General features: G+C 45.0%; 1 protein-coding gene across 2 annotated transcripts in view; it reads left to right on the top strand.

Annotated features, from left to right (window-relative positions):
- Positions 1–12217, top strand: part of TULP3 (TUB like protein 3) — a 56065-nt gene that overhangs the window by 39136 nt on the left and 4712 nt on the right. For both annotated transcript variants that reach the window (XM_055281089.2, XM_063639907.1), the window contains exons 5-8: positions 4976–5073; positions 6060–6263; positions 8739–8851; positions 9767–9881. In XM_055281089.2, the coding sequence (XP_055137064.2) occupies positions 4976–5073; positions 6060–6263; positions 8739–8851; positions 9767–9881 (530 nt within the window). The remainder of the gene's footprint in view (positions 1–4975; positions 5074–6059; positions 6264–8738; positions 8852–9766; positions 9882–12217) is intronic.

The following is a 12217-nucleotide window of genomic DNA, read 5'->3' as shown; positions in this document are numbered from 1 at the left end:
AGCTACTCGGGAGGCTGAGGCAGGAGAATGGCGTGAACCCGGGAGGCGGAGCTTGCAGTGAACTGAGATTGCGCCACTGCACTCCAGCCTGGGCGACAGAGTGAGACTCCGTCTCAAAAAAAAAAAAAAAAAAAAAAAAAGATCGATAAGAACCTGTGAGAGATTTTAAGCTGAAGAATGATATGATCACACTTGAGCTGTGGAAAAATTACTGTGTACCAGAAAGAAGGCATTGAAGGGGGCAAGTCCAGAAACAGGAAAGCTACTTAGGAGATCGTTTGACTGATGGCCTGACCTCCACTTCCAATATAGTGTGGTGTTTGCAAAAGCACAAGGCAGGGGAGATGCAGAATTGCTCTGCTAGGGCAATGAGAAGAGACGGGAGGCACCAGGAGGAAGGGAGGGGGTGATTCTGCTGAACAAAAAAGGATGTGTGCCTACGTGCTAGGGGAGCGGGGAAGTAGCTGGAGCCTGACATTGTGAACGTCCCTCATGTGTCAGGCACTTGACACGTACTACCTCATCTGATTTAATAGTTGTAATAGTGCCTTGGGAGTTTGTTTAGACAGTTTTCCTGTCTTTAACATGAAGGTGACCATGGTACTTTCCTATTACTTTACTACCACTATTTTTACAACAAAAGACAGTGAAAGATGTGGGTTGGACAGATAGGATGAGTCAGAGCAAACATAATTTTCTATTTAACCAAATCTAATAAATTACTTGCCCTGAGTCAACTAGCTGAAAAGTGGCAGATTTAGATTTTCTGATTCTTAGTCTAGTTCGTTATCCCTGACTGTAAACACCATATTGTCTCCTTTTGCACTGCTCTATGAAATGGCTGTGTTCTTTTTCAGAATTGGCCTTTCAGTGCCAGATGAATTAATGCCTTTTCATGTCTCAACAGGTTGCATCTTGACTATAAAACCCATTAAGTGCTGTTTTGATTAAATTCTAAGAAGTGTCAGTTTGGCAGATTATGCCCTATAAGTGGGTCCAATTTGCTTGTCTTAAAAGTTTCAGAGAGATCTTTGATCTCTCAAGACAGATTCACGGGAACTGAGTTCTTGGTATAAAAATGGCATTTGAAAACATAGTAATAGGTGAAGATATCCATACAATAGTGGTATCTCAGGAGTTTTCTGCCTTTTTGCTACCAATAAAAAGTGGGGGTGCCAGGTGTGGTGGCTCAAGCCTGTAATCCCAGCACTTTGGGAAGCCGAGGTGGGCGGATCGCTTGAGCCCAGGAGTTTGAAATCAGTCTTGGAAACTTGGTGAAACCCCGTCTCTACAAAAAATTACCTGGACATGGTGTAGTCCTAGGTACTCAGGAGGCTGAGGTGGGAGGATCACTTGAGCCCGGGAAGTTGCGGCTGCAGTGAGCAGCTGTGATTTGGCCACTGCACTCCCACCTGGGCAACAGAGTAAAACCTTGTCTCAAAAAATAATAATAATAAGTTAATATTTTAGACAGCAGAAGGAAAAAATGTCCTTTGCAAAGCAAATAATTTTTTTAAGTAACAACTCTTTTGAGATATAAATTACAGACCATACACCTCATCCATTTCAAGTAAACAATAAGCCAGGCGCGGTGGCTCATGCCGGTAATTCCAGCACTTTGGGAGGCAGAGGCGGGCAGATCATCTGACATCAGGAGTTCGAGACCAGCCTGGCCAACGTGGTGAAACTCCGTCTCCACTAAAAATACAAAAAAAATTAGCCGGGTGTGGTGGCGGGCAACTGTAATTCCAGCTATTCGGGAGGCTGAGGCAGCAGAATCGCTTGAACGTCGGGGGTGGAAGTTGCAGTGAGCAGACATCGCACCATTGCACTCCAGTCTGGGATACAAGAGTGAGACTCCGTCTTTAAATAAATAAATAAAGTGAACAATAAATTGGTTTTCAGTACAGAGTTCTACAACCGTTTTCACAATCAATTTTACAAAATTTTCATCACCTCCAAAAGAAACCTCATAACCTTCAACAGTCATTTCCCATTTCCCTCCAATCCCCTCAGCCCTAGGCAGCCACCAGTCTACTTTCTGTCTCTGTGGATTTGCCTGTTCTGGACATTTCATAGTGATAGAATCATACAATATTTGTCTTTTTGCGTCTAGTGTTTTACTTGCATAATGTTTTCAGGGTTCCTTCATGTTACAACAAGTGTCCGTACTCCATTCTTTTTATTGTTGGATAACACTCCATTGTATGGATAAACCACATTTTGTTGATCAGCTGATGGACGTTTGATTGTTCCCACTTTCCCTGTTAGGAATAATGTTGTTATGAACACTCATAAGTTTTTGTGTGGGCCTGTGTTTTCACTTGAGACTGATTTTTTTTTTTTTGAGACCAAGTCTTGCTCTGTCGCCCAGGCTAGAGTGCAGTGATGTGATCTTGGCTCACTGCAACCTCTGCTTCCTGGGTTCAAGGGATTCTCTTGCCTCAGCCTCCTGAGTACCCGGGACTACAGGTGCCCACCACCACACCCGGCTAATTTTTGCATTTTTAGTAGAGACAGGGTTTCACCGTATTGGCCAGGCTGGTCTCGAACTTCTGACCTTGTGATCAACCCACTTCGGCCTCCCAAAGTGCTGGGATTACAGGCGTGAGCCACTGCGCCCGGCCTGAGATTGATTTTTTTAAAACTGATCTTTGTCTTATCCTTGTGTTCTTCAGTAAAGCTAATACCAGTCTATGTATGTACTGTATAAAAATAGATCATTTTTCTCTCTGAGATGGTTGAATGTGCACAAAAAGTGGTTCAGAGAAAAAAGCCACACTATTGTTAATTCCATTTGTAAATCTGTGATTTGAGGACCATTTCAGCTATTACATGAGGGATAACTTCACCCTGCAGATACTAGACACAAGGGAATTTAGTTTAGGTCCTGCTCTGCCTCTTTCTCTTGGGGAAATGATTCTTCCTGAGCCTGTACTCCCACATATAAATCTGAGGCTCATCACTCTTTCATAACACACATCAATCACACTTTATTTTACATCTGCCTTCATCTCCAGATTATATACTCCATGAACAGACAAGAAACAATAGAAAACAAAAAGACTATCAGTATCTCCTCCTCTAACTCAAATGTAAGAATAAAATGAAAAAATAGTTTTTCATCCAGCAGTTTTAAATTTCCTATAAAAGATGCTCCATAAATCCAAAGTACTAGTATTTGAAACATTCCTAATTAGATTTAGTTAACTAGACAGAAGTATAGAAAATGCTGGGGGTGGGGGGCGGTCATGGTGGCTCAGGCCTGTAATCCCAGCACTTTGGGAGGCTTAGGCAGGCAGATCACCTGAGGTTGGGAGTTCGAGGCCAGCCTGACCAACATGGAGAAACCCCGTCTCTACTAAAAATAAAAAATTAGCCGGGTGTGTTGGCGCATGCCTGTAATCCCAGCTACTCGAGAGGCTGAGGCAGGAGAATCGCTTGAACCCGGGAGGCGGAGGTTGCGGTGAGCCCAGATTGCACCATTGCACTCCAGCCTGGGCAACAAGAGTGAAACTCCATCTCAAAAAAAATAAATAAAAAGAAAATGCTGGGGGGAATAAAACTGCTGTAGAGAACAATGCATCACTGAATTTTTTTTATTGTGGTAAAATATGCATCGTAGCATAAAAGTTACCAGTGTTGGCCTGGCATGGTGGCTCACACCTGTAATCCTAGCACTTTGGGAGGCCAAGGTGGGCGGATCACCTGAGGTCAGGAGTTTGAGACCAGCCTGGCCAACATGGTGAAACCCTGTCTCTACTAAAAATACAAAAAAATTAGCTGGGCTTGGTGGCGCACACCTGTAATCCCAGCTACTGGGAAGGCTGAGACAAGAGAATCGCTTGAACCCGGGAGATGGAGGTTGCAGTGAGCTGAGATCATCCCACTGCACTCCAGCCTGGGCGACAGAGTGAGACTCCATCTCAAAAAATAATAATTTACCAGTGCTACAGCTCTTTTTAGAACTTGTCTAGCAAGTTTTCCTGTTTTTACTGAAGCCTTCCCTTCCCTTCCCTTCTAAATAACAAAAAGTACACTTTTTTTTTTTTAAGACTTAGGGTGTCATTCTGTCACCCAGGCTGGGGTGCAGTGGCACAAACATAGCTCACTTTAGCCCCAAAATCCTGGGCTTAAGTGATCCACCCACCTCAGCTAGCTAGGACTACAGACACACAGGTACCATCATGCCCAGCTAATTTTTTTAAAAAAACTTTATAGAGACAGGTCTCAAACTGGTGGCCTCAAGCAATCCTTCTGCCTCAGCCTCCCAAAGTGCTAGGAGTACAAGCATGAGCCACTGTGGCCTGCCTAAATTTTGTTTTGTTTTGTTTTTTTGAGATGGAGTCTCTGTCTCCCAGACTATAGTGCAATGGTGCAATCTCGGCTCACTGCAAGCTCCGCCTCCCAGGTTCAAGCGATTCTCCTGCCTCAGCCTCCTGAGTAGCTGGGACTACAGATGCGTGCCACCACACCTGGCTAATTTTTTGTATTTTTAGTAGGGACAGGGTTTCACCATGTTAGCCAGGATGGTCTCAATCTCCTGACTTCGTGATCTGCCCACCTCAGCCTCCCAAAGTGCTGGGATTACAGGCGTGAGCCACCGCGCCCGGCCTGCCCTGCCTAAAATTTACAACTTTAATCAATTTTAAGTGTGAGATTCAGTGACATTAAGTGCATTAAGAATGTTGTGCAACCATCACTACCATCCATCTCCAGAACTTTTTCATCATCCCAGAGACTTCACACCCATTCAAGGTAATTCCTCATTCTCCCCTGCCCCCAGCCCCTAGTAACCTCTATTCTACTTTCTGTCTCTATGAATTTGCCTGTTTTATGTATTTGGACAAAATAGTTGTGTTTAGGGTCAGAATAGTTAGGAATGTTTTAAGCAAGAAAATTAAAACTATCTTTGTTTCAAAGACCTTTCTTAAACCAGTGTTGGCAGTGCTAACAGTTCTTCCTTTTCTGCTAGATATCTCTGAAAGTGTGAACTTCGATGAGGAGACTGATGGAAGATCCCAGTCAGCATGTTTAGAAAGACCCAGTTCTGCATCCAGCCAGAATTCAACCGTATGTAGTTCTGAAACTTCTTCCATTAGAGCTAATTTGACTCTTTCTCAAACATATCTTCAGTATTTATTTATTTATTTATTTTTTGAGACGGAGTCTCGCTCTGTCGCCCAGGCTGGAGTGCAGTGGCGCGATCTTGGCTCACTGCAAGCTCCGCCTCCCGGGTTCACGCCATTCTCCTGCCTCAGCCTCTCCGAGTAGCTGGGACTACAGGCGCCCGCCACCACGCCCGGCTAATTTTTTGTATTTTTAGTAGAGACAGGGTTTCACCGTGGTCTCGATCTCCTGACCTCATGATCTGCCCGCCTCGGCCTCCCAAAGTGCTGGGATTACAAGCGTGAGCCACCGCGCCTGGCCGTATTTATTTATTTATTATTATTATTTATTTTTTGAGATGGAGTCTTGCTCTGTCACCCAGGCTGGAGTACAGTGGCATGATCTCAGCTCACTGCAAACTCTGCCTCCCAGGTTCACGTCATTCTCCTGCCTCAACCTCCCGAGTAGCTGGGACTACAGGTGCTCACCACCATGCCCAGCTAATTTTTTGTATTTTTAGTAGAGACAGGGTTTCACCGTGTTAGTCAGGATGGTCTCGATCTCCTGACCTCGTGATCCGCCCGCCTCAACCTCCCAAAGTGCTGGGATTACAGGCATGAGCCACTGTGCCGAGCCCTCAAACATATCTTCAGTATTTAAATACCATTACTGAGTGAGGGTTCCTTCAGAAGTGTAAGCTCAAATTTAGTTTATGATCTAATTTTTTCTATCTCAGGTCAGCTATTGTGAGGCTTTGTCCCATTTTCATGCTTAGTCTTCATTACTCTTAATATTCATATACCTATTTAACTTTTCAGTTTTCCTTATTCTGTCAGAAGACTGAAGACACGGGGTAAATTACTAAGTTGCTTTGTCCACTATGTGTTTCTCAAACAGAATCAGATTTTGAGTCCTGGCCTCTTGTTGCTCATGTGTGGCTGTCCTTTCAGGATACAGGCACTTCCGGTTCTGCTACTGCAGCCCAACCAGCTGATAACCTCCTGGGAGACATAGACGACCTGGAGGACTTTGTGTATAGTCCTGCCCCTCAAGGTGTCACAGTAAGATGTCGGATAATCCGGGATAAAAAGGGAATGGATCGGGGCCTCTTCCCCACCTACTATATGTACTTGGAAAAAGAAGAAAATCAGAAGGTATGAGAATTGATCTCTAAGAACACTCTTGAGAGAGAGAAGAATGTTGTGGGAATAGATTGTTGATGGGCCTGAGGAAACTAACTCTGGTATTAGACCAAGCCAGCTGGAAGTAGATTGTATCTTTCAATCCCAGATGCTGTGTTCTCATTTTCTGCAAAGAGCTCATGGTCTAATAGGCAGCAAGCTCTACCCTCCCACAAATAAGAGCTTTATCCACAATGTGGGAAAATGGACAGGTATTTGTTAATGTAATTATTTTCACCTGTCTCCCATAATTTAGTTTTTGGATGTTACTGTTTGTTCTTTTGGTTTTTCTTTTCATTATGGTAGAACATGACATTGTGGAAGGAGAGTGAGTTTTAGGGAATAGGAGGAATTAGAAATACAGAAGGGCCGGGCGCGGTGGCTCACACTTGTAATCCCAGCACTTTGGGAGGCCGAGGCGGGCGGATCACGAGGTCAGGAGATCGAGACCATGGTGAGACCCCATCTCTACTAAAAATACAAAAAATTAGCCGGGCGTGGTGGCGGGCACCTGTAGTCCCAGCTACTCGGAGAGGCTAAGGCAGGAGAATGGCGTGAACCCGGGAGGCGGAGCTTGCAGTGAGCCGAGATCGCGCCACTGCACTCCAGCCTGGGTGACAGAGCGAGACTCCGTCTCAAAAAAAAAAAAAAGAAAAAAAAAGAAATACAGAAGGACCTACAAGTTAAATGTCTTGTTTCTCACCCTAGAAATTCTAATTTATTTTATAAGTTTGAGCCGGTTTAATATGTACCGATGAACTTTATTAATTTTGTATCAATATCAGGTCTTAACAGATGATTTTAAGAGCCTAGAAATGAGATAATGATAGCAGGTGTTAATTGTTCTAACCACCATTTATTGAGTGTTTACAACAGACCAAGCATATGCATATATATTTATATATATTATCACCTGTAATCCTTGTAGCCACCTTGTTAGGTAGGATTTCTTATCTCTGCTTTAAAGATGAGGTAACTGGGGCTTAGGGAGTGACTTACCTACCCCACATTGCACTAAGTGGTGGCAGAGCCAAATTCAAACCTATTTCTGCATAATTCTAAAGTCTTCCTGCTTAGCCACTGCCACTCTCCTGCTTCCCTGTTATGGTCCTAGTCTAGTAGAGTTTAGGAAGGATGCCTGTATAGGATGGTATTCATGCCATTGAAGTCACAGTGGTTTAAAACAACAGCAGTATAGAAAAAAGAGTATTTCCTCCCTGGAGAGCCTTCCCTTTTGCTCCTTCTTGCCCTTTGCCTCATCAAAGTCTTTCCTGATGTGGTTGACATTCCTTTGTCTGTGTCCCCATGGCATTAAGAAAGCTATCACAGGCCAGCTGTGGTGGCTCATGCCTATAATCCCAGCACTTTGGGAGGCCAAGGTGGGTGGATCCCTTGAGGACAGGAGCTGGAGACCAGCTTGGCTAATATGGGGAGACCCTGCCTCTAGCAAAAAATTAAAAAATTAGCCAGGAGTGGTGGCATGCACCTGTAGTTCCAGCTACTCGGGAGGCTGAGGCAGGAAAATCACTTGAACCTGGGAGGCAGAGGTTGCAGTGAGCTGTGATTGCACCACTGCACTCTAGCCTGGGTGACAGAGTGAGACCTATCTCAAAAAAAAAAAAAAAAAAGCCATCACAGTAAAGAATGGGAAGGTATTCAGCATCCTGTCTCTCCTAAAGTTGGAAAGACTCTTAATCATGGCATTGGATGAACATTGATTGTTATTTATTTATTGGATTTTGCAAGGTTGCCCAGGCTGGCCTTGAACTCCTGGACTCCAGTGATCCCTCTACCTCAGCCTCCTAAGCAGCTGGGATTATAGGCTCATGCCACCTGGCCCAGCTTTGGAGATTTTTTTTTTTTAACTGGAAGTTTTAGGGATGAAGTTGTAACTAATTATATGGAGAATCAAGCTAGTGAATTTAGAAAAACTGTACAGGAAAAAAACCCTGATAGTGAATTCTTTTTTTTTTTTTTTTTTTTTTTTTTTTGAGACAGAGTCTCGCTCTGTCACCCAGGCTGGAGTGCAGTGACATGATCTTGGCTCACTGCAAGCTCCTCCTCCCGGGTTCGTGCCATTCTCCTGCCTCAGCCTTCCAAGTAGCTGGGACTACAGGCACCCGCCACCACGCCCAGCTAATTTTTTGTATTTTTAGTAGAGACGGGGTTTCACCGTGTTAGCCAGGATGGTCTCGATCTCCTGACCTTGTGATCACCCACCTCGGCCTCCCAAAGTGCTGGGATTACAGGCGTGAGCCACTGCGCCTGGCCTGATAGTGAATTCTGGTAAGAGAGTTAGAAAAAGGGATAAAGACCCAAAGATTAACAGTTTGACATATGCTGGGGACTTGCTAAACACTGGCTGAATGAATATGTAGGACACCCATGGCCAAGGGCGGGGCAGGTTCTCTTGACTTCATTTTTGACTGACACTTTTTCTTTTCCCAGATATTTCTTCTTGCAGCTAGAAAGCGGAAAAAGAGCAAAACAGCCAACTACCTTATCTCCACTGATCCAGTTGATTTATCTCGTGAAGGAGAAAGTTATGTCGGCAAGCTTAGGTGAAAGCAACCTTAGATCACTGTCCTATTGTTTCTGATAGTCTTATTCCTATAGTTGCAAAACAGTCCATATCTTGGTTACAACTAGCATGTATTGATGTTGTAATCTTAAAAAAAAAAAAGAAAAAAAAAAAAGGCTGGACACAGTGGCTCACACTTGTAATCCCAGCACTTTGAGAGGTCAGGTTGGGCAGATCACTTGAGGTCAGGAGTTGGAGTCCAGCCTGGCCAACATGGCAGAACCCCCTCTCTACTAAAAATACAAAAGTCAGCCGGGTGTGGTAGCACGTGCCTGTAATTCCAGCTACCCGGGAGGCTGAAGCACAAGAATTGCTTGAACCCAGGAGGCAGAGGTTGCCGTGAGCCAAGATAGTGCCACTGCACCCCAACCTGGGTAACAGAATGAGAGTCTGTCTCAAAAAAATAAAAACATAAGGCTGGTGTGGTGGCTCAGGCCTATAATCCCAGCATTTGGGGAGTCTGAGGTTGGAGGATCACTTGAGGCCAGGAGTTTGAGACCAGCCTGGGCAACACACTGAGACATTATCTCTTCAAAAAATTTTAAAATTAGCCAGGTATGGCAGTTCTCGCCAGTAGGCCCAGCTACCCAGGAGGCTAAGGTGGGAGGATGGCTTGAGCCTGGGAGTTTGAGGCTGTAGTGAGCTATGATCCCTGCCACTGCACTCCAGCCTGGGCAACAGAGCGAGACCCTGTCTCGAATGAGTAAGTAAATAAAAAGTTAAAAGAAAATCTCAGTTCCTTCCTTGCTTTAATGAGATATTTTTTAAAAAGTGATGATCAACATTTAGACATTTGGAGAATAGGCAAATAGGCTTCCATTTTCCTTCTCTTAGATTGTGTTTGTATAAGAAAAAAAGTACAGATCATCATGGTGACTTTTTCTCCTGACTCCAGATCCAACCTCATGGGGACCAAGTTTACAGTTTATGACCGCGGTATCTGCCCCATCAAGGGCCGGGGTCTGGTAGGAGCGGCCCACGCCCGGCAGGAGCTGGCTGCCATCTCCTATGTGAGTGCTGCTTTCCCAAGGCCCCCTGCCTGCCCTCCCGGTGTCCTGCTGGCACTTTTCACCTAATGTCGCTAAAGAACCTCCACTCCCAAGCTTGTTTCTATTTCTGTGATTTCTGTTGCTGTACCATTTTCTCCATGTGTTTGAGTTTTAGTTATTTGAATTGCCAAGTTCAATTATTTTTCACTCTCAGAATATTTCTTCCCTTATTTCCTTTTCTTTTTTCCTGCTGCCACTTAATTCAGACCTTTACTTCTTATCCAGTAAAGGCCAAAGGCTACAATAAATTAAAGCTGATCTTTTTTTGCTTTTAATCTTTTCCTATCTAGTTCCTTCTCTTTTTTCTCTTTTTAATCACTTTTTCTTATTTTTTTTCCTCTTTTTGGCATTTATAGTTCACTTCTTTTTAAATTTTATCTTATTATTATTTGTTTTATTGTACTTTTTCATTTTATTTCACACCCAGGAAAGACCTGAGAACTATCTAGCTCATTCTCTGCTGCTACCAAATGAATCTTCCTAAAACGAGGCTCCAGTTGATCCTCCTGTTCTGCTTCAAATCTTTTAGTGACTACCCATTGTGTAAGATCTAACATGGTAGCATTTGCTTTCAGACTCCTCTATTGGCATGCCCCCCCTTCCCATCATTCTAGTCAAGCAGCCCTCCTGTCATTCCTTTGTCCAGCCACACTCATCTTTCCTCCTTGGAGAGGCTTCCCTTTTCCTCTTTCTTGCCTTTTGCCTTATCAAAGTCTTTTCTGATGTACTGCACTAGATGTGGTTGACATTCCTTCATCTGCGTCCTTGTGGCATTTGTAACCCACATGTATTTGTATTACTTGTTCAACATGAACCGTCTCCACCAGTTTGTAAACTCTTGTGAATTCTTACTCATGGCTATATCCACACTAGCACATGGCCTGGCACACAGTAGATATTCAAAGAGTTGTTGAGTAAGAGAAAGCAAGAAGGAATTGACCCATCTCAGCTGGTTTTTTTATTCCAAAGTCTCAACTTTCTTAAGTTGAAATTAATCCCATGAGATCTTATCTACATGCCTGAGAACGATTTGACTTCACACTTTGATGTAAAGTGTCTTTCCTCTATAGCTTTCATATATTATCTGCTTGGCTTGACTGGGCTTGGTGGCTTACACCTGTAATCCCAGCACTTCGGGAGGCTGAGGCGGGCAGATCACTTGAGCCCAAGAGAGACCAGCCTAGGCAACATGGTGAAACCCCGTCTCTACTAAAAATACAAAAATTAGCTGGGCATGGTGGCAGTCGCTGGAGTCCCAGCTACTGGGGGCGCTGAGGCAAGAGGATCACCTGAGTCTTAGGAGGATTGAGGCTGCAGTGAGCCGTGATCACGCCATGCACTCCAGCCTGGGCGACAGCATGAGACCCTGTTTAAAAAATAATAATCAGGCCGGGCGCGGTGGCTCACGCTTGTAATCCCAGCACTTTGGGAGGCCGAGGCGGGCGGATCACGAGGTCAGGAGATCGAGACCACGGTGAAACCCCGTCTCTACTAAAAAATACAAAAAATTAGCCGGGCGCGGTGGCGGGCGCCTGTAGTCCCAGCTACTCGGAGAGGCTGAGGCAGGAGAATGGCGTGAACCCGGGAGGCGGAGCTTGCAGTGAGCCGAGATTGCGCCACTGCACTCCAGCCCGGGCGACAGAGCGAGACTCTGTCTCAAAAAAAAAAAAAAAAAAAAAAAAACAAATAAAAAATAATAATCGGCCCGGTGTGGTGCCTCACGCCTGTAATCCCCGCACTTTGGGAGGCCGAGGCGGGTGGATCACCTGAAGTCAGGAGGTCGAGACCAGCCTGGCCAACATGGCGAAACCCCATCTCTACTAAAAATACAAAAAAAATTAGCCAGGCATGGTGGTTGGCACCTGTAATCCCAGCTACTCCAGAGGCTGAGGCAGGAGAATCACTTGAACCCAGGAGGCAGAGGTTGCAGTAAGCCAAGATCGTGCCACTGCACTCCAGCCTGGGTGACAGAGCAAGACTCCATCTCAAAATAAAATAAGAATAATCTGCTTGGCAGGCCGGGCGCGGTGGCTCACGCTTATAATCCCAGCACTTTGGGAGGCCGAGGCGGGCAGATCATGAGGTCAGGAGATCGAGACCACGGTGAAACCCTGTCTCTACTAAAAATACAAAAAATTAGCCGGGCGTGGTGGCAGGCGCCTGTAGTCCCAGCTACTCGGAGAGGCTGAGGCAGGAGAATGGCGTGAACCCGGGAGGCGGAGCTTGCAGTGAGCCGAGATCGCGCCACTGCACTCCAGCCTGGGTGAGAGAGCGAGACTCCGTCTCAAAAAAAAAAA

Source organism: Symphalangus syndactylus, chromosome 5, assembly GCF_028878055.3.
Source record: "Symphalangus syndactylus isolate Jambi chromosome 5, NHGRI_mSymSyn1-v2.1_pri, whole genome shotgun sequence".
Classification (NCBI taxonomy): domain Eukaryota; kingdom Metazoa; phylum Chordata; class Mammalia; order Primates; family Hylobatidae; genus Symphalangus; species Symphalangus syndactylus.
The sequence above is the reverse complement of the archived record's forward strand: the minus strand, read 5'-3'. Positions and strand labels throughout refer to the sequence as shown.